Here is a 12,199-nt window from a genome sequence, read left to right as displayed (position 1 = left end):
CACAGGGAAGGGCCCCCCCCCCGCCCCACCGCGTCCAGCCCGGCTTGCAGGCAGAGCCCGGCTCAGCCGCCCTGACCCAGATGTGCCGACAGGATTCAGAAGGAGCCTCTGTGGCGAGGCCCTGCTTTGAGGTCTCCGTGCTGAGAAAGTCAGTCTTCCCTCAGTCACCCCCAGCTGTGACGATGTGGAGCAGCCCAGGTACAGCAGCGCTGGCACCTACGCCCGCATCTCAGGCCACCCGGGAGTCAGTCGTTCAGGATCCAGCCTTCTTACCCCGTGGACGTCGGGGGCCCAACAGCCAGCAGGTCCGCGTGCTCGTGAGAGCACCGAGCCCAGCTCTGTGCTGGCCAAGTAACAGGGGCCAGGGGTTCAGGGACGGCAGGAGTGCCCGTCACCACCAGGACACGGAGAGGGCACCTGGCCATCTCCAGGGACTTCTCACCTGCAGAAAGAAGGCCCTGGGGCAGACTGGTGTCACCCCCAGCAGGGCCACCCTGGGGTTTCTACGGCTCTACCTCAGGCTTTGGCTGGTCTCCGGAAGCCTCACGAGCAGGCAGAAGCTCTGCTCTCGCGAGAACAAGACTTCCTAAGGGTCCCAGAGACACCCCCTCCCCAGCAAGGCAGGGTGGGGCAGGAGGACCCCACGGATGTCCTGAGCCCCTGAGCAATCCTCTACCTCATGGGAGCCACAAGGAGACAGCCCCAGTGGCACCCAGTGGTGGTCACCTCAGGAGAAGTAGATCTGCTCAAGACACCAGAGTGACAGCACAGGGACAGACAGGCAGGAGGACAGAGACCAGGAGGGAGAGGAGGAGGGGCTGAGCCCAGAGAGCCTGATCCCACGAGCAGGACGTGAGGGCGTCAGGAAGTGTGCCCGCCGTCCCCGGCCAGGCTGCAGGATGTGGGCCTGGAGCTGCCCCCTGAAGCGAATGACTTGAAGTGGGAAGCAGAGTTAGGGGCGGACAGAAGGCGTTGGCGTGTAGTTATCACGAAGCCATAGATGGAAATTGCAGCAGAGAGACTCACGGTGAGGTTACGCTGGAGACAGATGAGCTGCGAGATACAGTACCTCGAGTTTGCTTTACAAAACTGCACATGCAAAAAACAAAACAGAACAAAAGTGAGAACACCAGAGAGTTCTACGAGAGGCTAGAACGGTGTGAGCCGCGCCGGGTCAGGGCACAGGCTGCAGTGTGCATCCAGGCAGGAGGCCAGGGATGCTTCTATCAGAGTGAGGCCGGCCGAGACCTCGGGGTAAAAGAGAAGATGAGAGAGAAGGAGCGCCCACGGAGCAGTGACCCCCACGGCCGAGGGCAAGAGCGCCATCTTGGGCCGTCCAGCGCAGCTCTGTGCACACTGCCCTGGAAGGGCAGTGGGGCTGGAAGGAGCGGGTACCACTCGTCCGCCATTGTGATCAGCCCCCTCGCCCCCGCCGGACCTGGCGCCCCACTCCCCGGGCGCCAGGGAGGGCTCACCCCTGTGGTCCCCTGGCCTTCGAGGCGGAGCAGAGCCGGCTGACACAGGGGCCTACCTGCCTCCGGCCTCACCTGGGCCCTGCTTCCTGAACACCGTGCTCAGCCCCCAAGCCGCCCTGGCCCCTCAGCTCCCCAGGCTCTAAGGCACTGCCACCAGGTCACCACCAGCCTCCCCAGGGGCAAACAGGTTCTACCACCAGCCCACCTTCCCTTGAGTGTCCTTCTGGAAGTGTCTTTCTGGAAGCTTTTCCAAAATCAATAGAGAGAAACCATAGGTCTCTTTACAGTCATTTCCCTCCCAGGGGAGGACCAGGTGGGTCCCCAGCGCTGCCTTCTCAAGGTTGAGTCGACAAGCATTTGTGAGGAGCTCAAAGCAGTTCACCTGCCTGGCTGCCCTGCGTGCATACAGGCATGTGTGTACAAGAGAGTGAGCAAAGCGGTGTGCATGGCTGAGTGTGTGAGCTTGTGAATGAGCATGTGAGCTGGTGTGAGTGTGACTGAGACTGTGAACATTAAGAGAACAAGGATCAGAGCAAGCGTGTGTGAGTGTGAACCCGCGTGTGGGAGCGGCCGTGGGCACCGGCACTTGTGAGTCCCAGTGACGTCGAGGCCGACACAGCCGAGAGCCAGAAGGGCCGCATCAGCCTGAGTGTCCTTCCCTCCCAGGAGGCTGAGGGGACTGTCCCCTGAGGCCAAGGACACTGGACCCCCAGTGGCTCTAGGGGACTCGGGCGCCCCTCTGAGGAGGGTCCGTCACAGAGCCTCCGTCCGCTCGGGCACGGCCCATGGAGCCGCTCAAACACCACGGACACGAAAGGCGCCCTGAGCATCAGAGGCTCACAGCGCACGTCTCGACCAGGCCCCCGTCTCACAGACCACACAGCACCGCTGCGGGAGCAGGTCAGAGCGGGGTCCCTCGGAGCCTCTCCCACCACCTCAGAGGCTCGGGCAGAGAAGTGAACACGGAGAGGCTGCTGCTGCCAGCAGAGCAGGGAACCGTTGGGGCAGACGGGACAGACAGGCGCTGGAGCACAGCTCCTGCCCGCAGATGCCTCAGCTCGACGGAGGAGAGCAAACAAGCACGCCCAGTGGTCCTCACGCCCCCACCCTCCGCACCTGGAGTCATGTCAGACCCACTGTGCGTGCAGCAGAGATGGGCCGAGGACAAGGCCCAAAGCCACGTCCCGGGAGAGGCCGCGGGACCCACAGCTGGCCCAAGAGGGGGACGCAAGGGCCAATGCCTGGACATACCCCAGCTTGGCCGTGACAGGGATGGGCCAGCACCGAGCTCGGGGCCTGCTGTGAGGGAGAGCGCCAAGTGTCCCCCAGGCCCCGGGGATGCAGGTCTACAGCCTGCTTCCTGCACAGCAGCGTCCCAAACGGGGACGGGGGCGGAGGGAGAGGAAGGACATCCAGACTTCCCTCTCGGGTGTCCTGACAAGCTCCCCGTGGCTGTGCTGAGGGCCCCTCCCCGCTTAGGTCCCAGCCCAGGTGGGAGTGGACACCCTGCCGCACATCCCCAAGGAATGGGCAGCCCTGGGCAGCAGCAGGGGACACAGGACACCACGCTCCCCTCCGGAACAGCAGGAAGGCAAAAGTTACACAGAAACTCCACAGGGCCCACGTGAATAAATGGGTCAGTCACCAACCACGTCCTCTACACAGACCGCCAGCAGCTTATGCAGCTCAGGAAGTAACCGGGTCACAGCAAGCCCAGGACCAAGCAGACCGAGCAGGTGCATTGGCCAGACAACAGAACTCCAGAACAACTGGGCACTGAGCCCCCAGCAGCTGTGGAATGATGGCGGCTGTGTCCTGCCTGGCTCCTTGCAGGCCCCCTGCACCCCTGCCTGGACTCCCAGGGCCTGGGACCTCCCTTTACTTCTTCTCCCCCAAAGGCCAGCACTTTCTGCTCACCTTAGAGACAGGTCCTCTGCAAACATCTTCCTAGAAAACAGGCCATGGCCCTGTGGCGTCCAGGCGAGAATGGGGCTGCTAAGATGCACCCTCACCCGTGCGTGTACACACTCCCACTCCCACAAACGCATCCACGTGCCAGCGCACTCTCGGCACCAGTGCCTGTGTCACCACAGACGGGCCTGAGGTGCTCCGACCACGCAGCACAGTGTGCACGGGAGAGGGAAGCAGGTGCAGAGCGGGGGCCTGTGGAGCAGCGTGGGGAGTGGGAGCCGTGGTGGGGGCTGGCGAGCGGGGCAGAAGGCAGGGGCAGCAGCTCCAGGGTGGGCTCAGCCTGGCCCCGAGCCCCTCTGTGCTCTCTCACGGCCACCCAGTGACCGGGATTGGGCCGGACTTTCCTGCCTCCTTCCCCGGGGGCCAACGCCCCCCAGCCCACCGTGGCTTTTGGCCCTGCGCTGGGGCGTTCTGTCCCAACTCGGAAATCCATAACGCCCCCAGCAGCACTCTCAGCTGGCTCTGGGTGACCAGAGTCCCCGACGGAAGTCTCAGCCCCGCCTGCACCTCTGCTCATCAGAGAGGCCTCCTCTCGACCCCTGTCCCAACACCAGAACTCGATACTATTGGAAACTGCATTAAGTCTCTTGGGCTGCTGAAGTAACCCCTTGAATCTTCCGGCTCACAAAACACACTTCTGAAAGGCGGTGTGTAAGTCAGACACACCAAGTCCCTGGCGCTGCCCAAGACTGTCCAGAGGGCCGCCTTCCGTGGTCACTCCCACCCACGGCGTTGCCACACCGCGCTCTCACCCCGGCGGGGAGAAGCGGGGAGGCTTTACTTGGTGGTCTCTTTGCTCAAAAGTCCCCGCAGGGGAGGAGTGCCATTCCCCCGCATCTCAGCTCCTGGGAAGGGGCTGTATCCTAACAGCTCCAGCCAAGGCGAGGGCCCCTGAGGAGGCCCCGGGGGAGCTGGACTCTGCTCCCGCCACCGCCCACAACCCACTCCGAGAGCCTTACGCGGCGATGGAGATGTTGGCGGCAGACATGGGGCTGACTTCAGCCACTTCTTTGGCCTTTTGCAGAGCAAGCTTCTGGTTGGCTGCTTCTTCCATCTCCTCTTCGTCCTGTTTGGACAGACAGAAATGTGTAGCTAGCCTGAGAGTGCTGTGTCCACTCCGATGCCACCAGCTCTTCCGCCTGGAGCCTCTGAGTCCTTCCTGCCTCCTGAGCCAGTGGGGCCAGGAAGCCAGCTCCTGCCTTAGCACGACCCACCCACGCTCCAGACCGCCCTGCTACGCCCACCTCTGCAGGCAAGAGTCCCCAGGGTTTCTGTGTCAGCACCCCTTCCCAGGGCGCTCACAGCTGACAGCCCCACTCCAGAGCTCCAGCCCCAGGGACCCATTTCCACGTGTTAGTCTTTATTCCATCAAAATGCAAACCCACCCCTCCTTTATTCCCACCTGCTCCCCCGCCACCCAGAGCACTTGTCACACTGGAACGAAGTCACCTCTTCCCCAGGGTGCTGAGCCAGGGCGAGGGGCAGGCGGCCCACCCTGAGCCTGGGTCCCTGCCCTGTACCACCCACACGAACCATCACCAGCAATGTGCCTAGCAGGGCCACCTTGCAGCCTTTGAGCTTTTCCACCTGCACTCATCGGGTCACATCTGTCTACCTGTGACCATGCCTGGCCCTGTGTTCCCTTCCCCACTGAGTTCCTGGAGAGGAGCCCCACGGCTCTCTGCCACCCGGGATAGCATGTGCTCATGTGTGCGCACCTGCGCAGACACCCCGCCCTGCCTCTGCCCTCTCCATGGGAAGAGAGTGGACATCCAGACAGACCCTCCAGCCCTGACCCCATGTCACTAGGCAAAACCAACATGATCTGCTCCTCAGATCTAGATAAACAGCTCTAGGCTGAGTCTACCAGCCCTGGGAGGGAAACCAGTCTCTGTGCCGTCCAGCTAGATCACTGGGCCCACCCTTATATCCCCCATTACCCCAATCCCGGGCCCACCTGGCTCCCCTGGGAGCTGGCATTCCCAACATGTCCCCAAATGTCCTTGAATCTGCTTTTAGAGGCATAGCAATGGCAACTAAGCCCCCTATTAGCTGTCTGAAGATTTCCCACCATAGAGAAGAGACATTCAAACTTCAGGCCTCAGAGGGGAGGCAGAGCTAGACCCACCAGAACACCCTAGAGACGTCGTTCCTCCAGCTATGGGCTCCATCCTGGTTTACGGCCCTCAAATCACTCCAACTGGTGTTCTACAAACAAACTCGATGTGAGTTTATTTCCACTTCAAAATAAATGATGCTACCATATATTTGTGGGACTGTAAAGGAGGGAGTGTCCGCCATTTGGTCTCTTGGCCAGCCCAGGAATGCCCCATAGCCTGACACAGACAGGCGTCCACCTGCCCAACTCCCAAAGCAAGGAAATTCCTGAATTAGGGCAGTTTGCCCAAAGGGGCCACCACCTATGGTCTGTGCATGGATACAGGGCCCCAAGGACATGGCCTGTCAGTATGTCCTCACCCACTGACAGCCTTGAAGGGGCAGTGAGAGCTTTGAACTCAAGCTCACCCAGCCCAGGACGATGCTGCTGGGCACCCCTAGCTCACGTGGTCCTGTAAATCCTGACCCCAAGAAGTGCTCTGTGCTTGCACGGGTCCCCCCAGCCAGAGCCTTGGGCCATTCTCCAGCCCCTCCTGAATGGCAAGGTTCAGTCTAGGAACTGGCTAACAACAGAAATGGCCACGCCAGTGGGATTCCCAATCCTCAGAAGCCAGCACCCAGAAGAAGGGAGGAGTCCAGACCCACAAGCACTGCCCCAGCCCAGCTAGGGGGTGGGGGGAGGCACACTGCACGGGCCGCCCCCGTGGAGCACTCCTCGCAGGGAGCCGGGTGGGGCAGCAGGGCACCTGTACAGCACGTGCTGTCAGGACCACTGTGGCACACCTGCATCTCTGTCGCCTGCCTTCCTCAGGGAAGGCCCGAGTCAAGCCCCAGAACGGGGACAGTGTTAAGAGTCTTAGGATGTGCTAGACTGGAGTGGGTGCTACACAAGTGGGAGGCTGTCAGGGACGGCGGGCGCGAGCGCACAGACACCCACACACACAGGTGCGTGCACAGGCATAGGCCCGGCGTACAGAGCAAGTATGCGCATGCCTGCAAGGAGCAGAGCCTGCTCAGAGCCCCTGACCAGCAGGAGTGCCCTCTGCACCGGGAGCCGGGCTTGTCAAAGCGCCAGCCTGAGGCTGAAACAGCGGGCTGCCTGCACTGTCCAGGGCAGAGAGGGTGACGGTAAGCAGGCAGGGGGTTGTGCCATCTGGAGGGAAACCACAGGGGAGACACGTGTAATCACGTCCCCCACCAGGCTCAAGGATGAGACATGACTGTTAGACGACTCCCACTGGGCACAGCCTGGAAAGAAAGCTGTCCTGCCGGGACACGGGCTTGCTGAGAACAGGCACCGACTGCTCCCCCAGCGCCAGCCTGGCCCGACTCAGGACCGCGCTGCCCAGCGCCAGCCTGAGCTCAGCCAGCCACACCGGGAATGACCACAAGGGTCCCTCAGTGCCCTCTGGGGTCTTCAGACTGGATGGCCCCTAGGCCCACCTCCTGATGCGTCTCGCTCCTGAGAGGACACAGCCCACTCCACACAGAGACCAGGGCAGCCCGGCCCCCATCTTCCAGGCCCCTCTCTGGTCTGCGCCATGTCATCCACCACCAGCTCCCACACCTCCTCCTGCCTTTCCGGTCATCCTTCCCAGGTCTCGGCTTCCCAGGAGCTGCCCTCGTGCCCATCTGCCTTCCCAGCATGCTCTTTCTGCCTACCTCCTCGGTGCCGTTCCCCACAGCCCTGCCTGTCCAGGGCCTGGAGGAAACACCCCTGGACAGCAGTCACATGGCCCTTAACCCAGGTCCTGGCCCTCCTCATGGCTCTGCAGCAGCATCCAGAGCGACACGGATTGACCCCCCCACCCCACCCATACCTAGGCTGCAGGTGGGTCCCTACCTACACACCTTGGTCAGTTCCTGCGCGTTGGCAAGGTTGTCCACGGCGATGGCCAGGAAGACGTTCAGCAGAGTGTCTGGTCGGCTCCAGCTAAGGAAGGGAAGCCCTCCGACGCACAGCCTCTCCCAGGCTCAGACCACGGCTCCCTCTGACAACACAGGGGCCCATCTCCCCAGGGCCTGAGCAGCCTCGGCCTCCTTCCTTGGTGTCCACATGCCCCCACCCCCGGCCCTCCAGCCCTGTCAGCCCGTCAGCCCCAGACACAGCCCAGCCCAGCCGCTGGGTCCTGCGGGCCCCTGGCCTCCACCCGGCCTCCTTCATGCAATGTCACATCGCCCGGCCTCCTCGAAGGCCCACACCACCCCTTCCCCCCGCCCCCTCTTCAGGGCCGACGCTCCAGGCCGGAAGCTCGCGCTGTGTTGGATTGATCTGCCTTTGCCTCCTAGGAGGGCACAAGGGCTGCCCGCTCTGCCCCCACCTCTCCCAACAAGCACCCAGGCTGCATGTGGGCTCTGGCACCTTTGGGTCGCATGAGCAGAGACCGACGGACCAGCTTCCTGGCAAGGCTCACGGACACATGCCTGGCTTCGTTCCCACCTTCCTTTACCAAAGCCGAGTCCTGGGACCCCTCCCTCGAGGTGCCCCTCCTCCAGAGCAGCAGGGGCAACGTGTGGATGGCAGATGCCACGGGAGTGCCCAGCAGGAGGCCGCTGCCTCCAAAGCGTCCTCCCACTGTGCCCCCTGGGAGCCGCGACAAGGTGCTCCTATGGCCCCCAGTCAGAAATGAGGAAACAAAGGCCACAGAGGGCAGGTAACTCCCCAGGGTCCCAGGGTCAGGGGGCCCAACGGCCCTGCCCCGCCCATCTGAACTCTGCAGGCCCAGGCCCTCGCGCTGCCGCTGACCTGAACCCCCTCAGGTTTCCCGTCAATGGAGCCGCCTCTCCCAGCCTCAGCGCCAGGCAGCACTGTCCTCCCTGCGCTGCCCCGCCCCTGCCCCAGCCCCAGCCCTCGGTGCCTCACCCCTGTGCCGCCCCCGCAGACCCAGGCCCACCCCTGGCCCCCACGGGTGGGTGCCCTCCCGGTCACCTAGTGCCCTGCACACTGACGATGGGCAGGCAGTCCTTTGCCATGGGGTGTCCGCTGCCCGCTTAATGCCAGCTGCCCCTTCCCCTCAGCTGTGACAGCCGAACCGTCTCAGACCCTTCTGGTCCTGGGACAGACGCCCAGGGACAGCCCTGGGCCCCATGTTATCCCAGCGGCTCTGGGCCAGTGCCACGCTCAAGCAGCCGTCGGCTCTGCGTGACCCCTGTGCGTCAGGCCCCCTGTCTGGCAAGGAGGTGCCCTGGGACTCAGGGGAGACCCACATCCCAGGGCAGTGCCTCATAGACAGGCCCGCTCAGGGCCCCAGTGGGGCCCACGGGACAGGACGCCAAGGTCGGCTGCTGCCTCCTGGCACTGCCCACAGCTGTGGGCACCCGCAGAGGCCTCGCTACGCCGAGAGCAGGACGAAGGCCATGCCCCTTGGGGCCCAGCCACAGGGACACACTCCAACCGGGCGGCGCGGTCAGGGGGCCTGAGGCACAGCCTCCCTGGATGGGCTTGCCCTGACACCCCAGAGTCCCACAGCCCAAACCCTGAAACACAAGCCTGAGGAGTATCCTCCGCACAAGACCTTCCTTTGCGCTTCTCTGCAGGTGGGCGTTTCCATGGGCGAAGGTTTGTTCAAAAGCCCAGTGCCACAACTTAATTACTGAATTAAATTAAAGTGAAAACAAAACAGATGGCGGCCCTCAGGCTCAAAGCCCACGTCTTCCCGCCGCTGACCTCGCTACTTGCCTCGGGACACCCCACGTGCTGCTCACGCTTTCCTCGGCCCCCGGGGCCGACCTCAGGCTGCATCTGTAACTCAAGCTGCTCCTGGGCAGGGGTGCATCACGGCCCACCCTCCATGGGAAAGCCGCCCACACGTTCATTCGTGCCGACCACCGGCTCCGTCCTCCTGGGGAGGGAGGGGAGAGCAGGCCCAGGAAGCACCGACCCCCTTGCCCAGACGGCAGAAGGATACAGTTTCCAAACAGCGTCAGGACAATGAAGTAAACCGACGAGAACATGCCTTTGCTGACTCCACCTTGCGATTCGATCCCATGATACATCACCGCGTTCCAGTCCTCCCCAGTCAGGATCTGCAGAGGGCGGGAGAGCAGCCGGGGCATGTCCCCACAGCTACCCGCGTTCACACGCACGCCCGCACCCACAAGCCCATGGGCACACGAGTGTGCACACACAGGTCCTTGGATGATGGTTAAGGTGGCCCAGGAGCCTCCAGAGAAACTTCCAGAAGGACATGGCTGCTGGGCTGGGTCAGGCCTTATAAGATGAATATGCTCTGGGTTTCTGCCAAGAATGGAAAGGGAGCTCCCGGCAGGAGAGAAAGGCGAGCAAAGGCAAGGAGACCATGGCAGAGCTTCCCACGTCCCAGAGCTGCCTGGCCACTGCCGCACCAGTGAGGAAACGGAGGCTCACAGAGGGGCACAAGCTGCTCACGGCCAGACAACAGCTACAGGGCCTCTGACCCTCCAGGTTCCTGCCTCCCCTGGCCCAGGGGGTCCAGGCCACGAGGGCGGCTAAATGCCGTCCTTGCCCCATCGGGAAACACGTGCCTCTTTTTCACTTGTATTTGGCGGAAAGTACAAGGGGATAAGGTAACAGACACTCGTGTGTCTGCCACTCAGAATGGAAATTGCTAACATTTTGTCATATTCGCATCAGGTCCCACTGCCCACGATCACCCTCGACAGGCAACCCCAACCGTGAACCTGGGGGGCCTCCAGTCTTTGTGGTCCTACACCACACAACACACACACACGCCTATAAATGAAATACACCACGTGTGTTTTAAACATGCACGGGCAGGTGTCAGACTACATCATCATTCCGTTCATTCACTCTTTTGTCTTTGAAGTTTACCCGGGTGGACACGTATAAACCCACTGTTCGTGGAAGGTGCTGCATAGATCCCTTCCATGTACTCACCCATCTTCCCCAACAGGCACTTCCGAGGTTTTTGCCGGTGTGTCCCACTGTGAACATGAAGTTTGTCTAGAACTGGTTCTGCTGGATCGTAGGTTCTGCGCGCCTTTGACTTCACTAGACATTTCCAAAGTGTTTATCCCAAATTACAGTCCCACCAGCAACGCAGGCTGTGTCTTCCTCACACCCTCGTCCCAAACTGAGCGCAGTCACACCCTTTGATAGCTCCCGGCCGGAGCGGTGAACGGAAGAGCCAGGCAGGCGGGACATCTTCTCTTGTATCCAGTGGCTGCTCAGATCTCCTTTCTGTGGCCTTTTCAACACTTTGGCTTGGATTTCTGGTAACTCACCTTTTCTTACTGACTTCCTTAAGTATTCTTGTATATGCTAGCTCTCTATCTGCAATGTCTACTGGAGAAACCTTCTGCTGGTCTCCTTTCTGCCTCTAACTAATTGTTTGTGTTGTAAAGAGGTTGAATGAAGTCAAATGTGTCCGTCTTTTCCTTCATGGTTTCTGCTTTTTGCCCCTTAAGAAATCTCTCTCCGTCCCAAGGTCATAAATAATTTTCCTCTATTTCTTCAAATCATTTTAAAGTTTGGCTTTTAGGTCTCTAATCCAACTAGGGCTTGTGGTTACTGCTCTGTGCACACCTGAGGATGAAGACCTACTGTCTTCCACACAGAAGGCTCGTTTTTTGACCATCCCATCCCGCTCCCATTGATTTAAAATGCCATCTTTTTCATATGAGCAACTTCCTACATAGGCTTGGGCATGTTTCTGGGCTTTCTAGTCTGTTCTTTGATACCTTGTCTTTATACCTCACAATCTTCATTACTGTAGCTTTATAATAAGTCTTGATATATGGAGGGGCACATCACTCCTTCTTGAACTGTCCTGGCTATCCTTGGCCATTTACTCTGCCACAGAATCAATATGCTGAATTCCAAGAGCAGTTCTGTTGGGATTTGGATCCCAAATTAAATTAGGGAGAACGGATCCCTTTACCACAGTAAGGCGTCCCATTTATAAACATAGGTATTCAGTTCTTTCGGTCTTTTAATAACAATTTATAATTTCACCTGTAAAAGTCTTGCATACTTTTTGTGGATTTATTTCTGGATAACGTAGCTTTTGTTACTACTGTAAATGAAGTCTTTCATTTTAATTGAATATTCTAATTGAATGATACTGTTATATAGAAAAGCTTTATTTTTCCTATGTTGACCTTGTGTTCAGCAACAATGAATTCTCTTATTATTTCTAATTGATTCTCTTGAGTTTTCTATGTAAATAATCACACCATTTGTAAATAATAACTATTTTGTCTATTCCTTTCCAGTTCTTCTGCCTCTTTCTTTTTCTTATTACATTGACTTCAACTGCCTGAATACTAGATATCCTTAGTTATGCTTTCAATCTGTATTAGTCTGGGTTCTCCAGCGAAACAGAACCAAGGGGAGATGTCTGGGTATATCTTGTGGTCATGGAGAATAAGTCCCAAGACCCACAGCTGACAAGGAGAGACAATGGTGTAAGTTTCAGCCCAACTCTGAGTCCAAAGACAAGAGAAGACGGATGTCCCAGCTCAAAGATGGTCGGGCAGTGAGAGTGGACTCTCCCTTAACTCAGCCCTTTTATTCTACTCAGGCCTTCGGTGGACTGGGTGAGGCTTCCACATCTGCTTTCTCAGTCCACCAATTCAAATGCTCGTCTCATCCAGAAACACCTTCATAGACACACCCAAAAATAATGCTTAATCTA

General features: G+C 59.4%; 1 protein-coding gene across 3 annotated transcripts in view; it reads right to left on the bottom strand.

The window, feature by feature from the left end:
* Positions 1-12,199, bottom strand: part of CACNA1B (calcium voltage-gated channel subunit alpha1 B) — a 194,171-nt gene that overhangs the window by 92,216 nt on the left and 89,756 nt on the right. For all 3 annotated transcript variants that reach the window (XM_049711160.1, XM_049711158.1, XM_049711159.1), the window contains 3 exons: positions 9,473-9,590; positions 7,416-7,483; positions 4,406-4,512 (listed from right to left, as the gene is read on the bottom strand). In XM_049711160.1, coding sequence (XP_049567117.1) covers positions 4,406-4,512; positions 7,416-7,483; positions 9,473-9,590 — 293 coding nt within the window. The remainder of the gene's footprint in view (positions 1-4,405; positions 4,513-7,415; positions 7,484-9,472; positions 9,591-12,199) is intronic.

The sequence above is a fragment of the Orcinus orca genome, chromosome 6, assembly GCF_937001465.1.
Source record: "Orcinus orca chromosome 6, mOrcOrc1.1, whole genome shotgun sequence".
Lineage (NCBI taxonomy): Eukaryota > Metazoa > Chordata > Mammalia > Artiodactyla > Delphinidae > Orcinus > Orcinus orca.
Note: the sequence above shows the minus strand (reverse complement) of the source record. Positions and strands in the feature narration are given on the sequence as shown.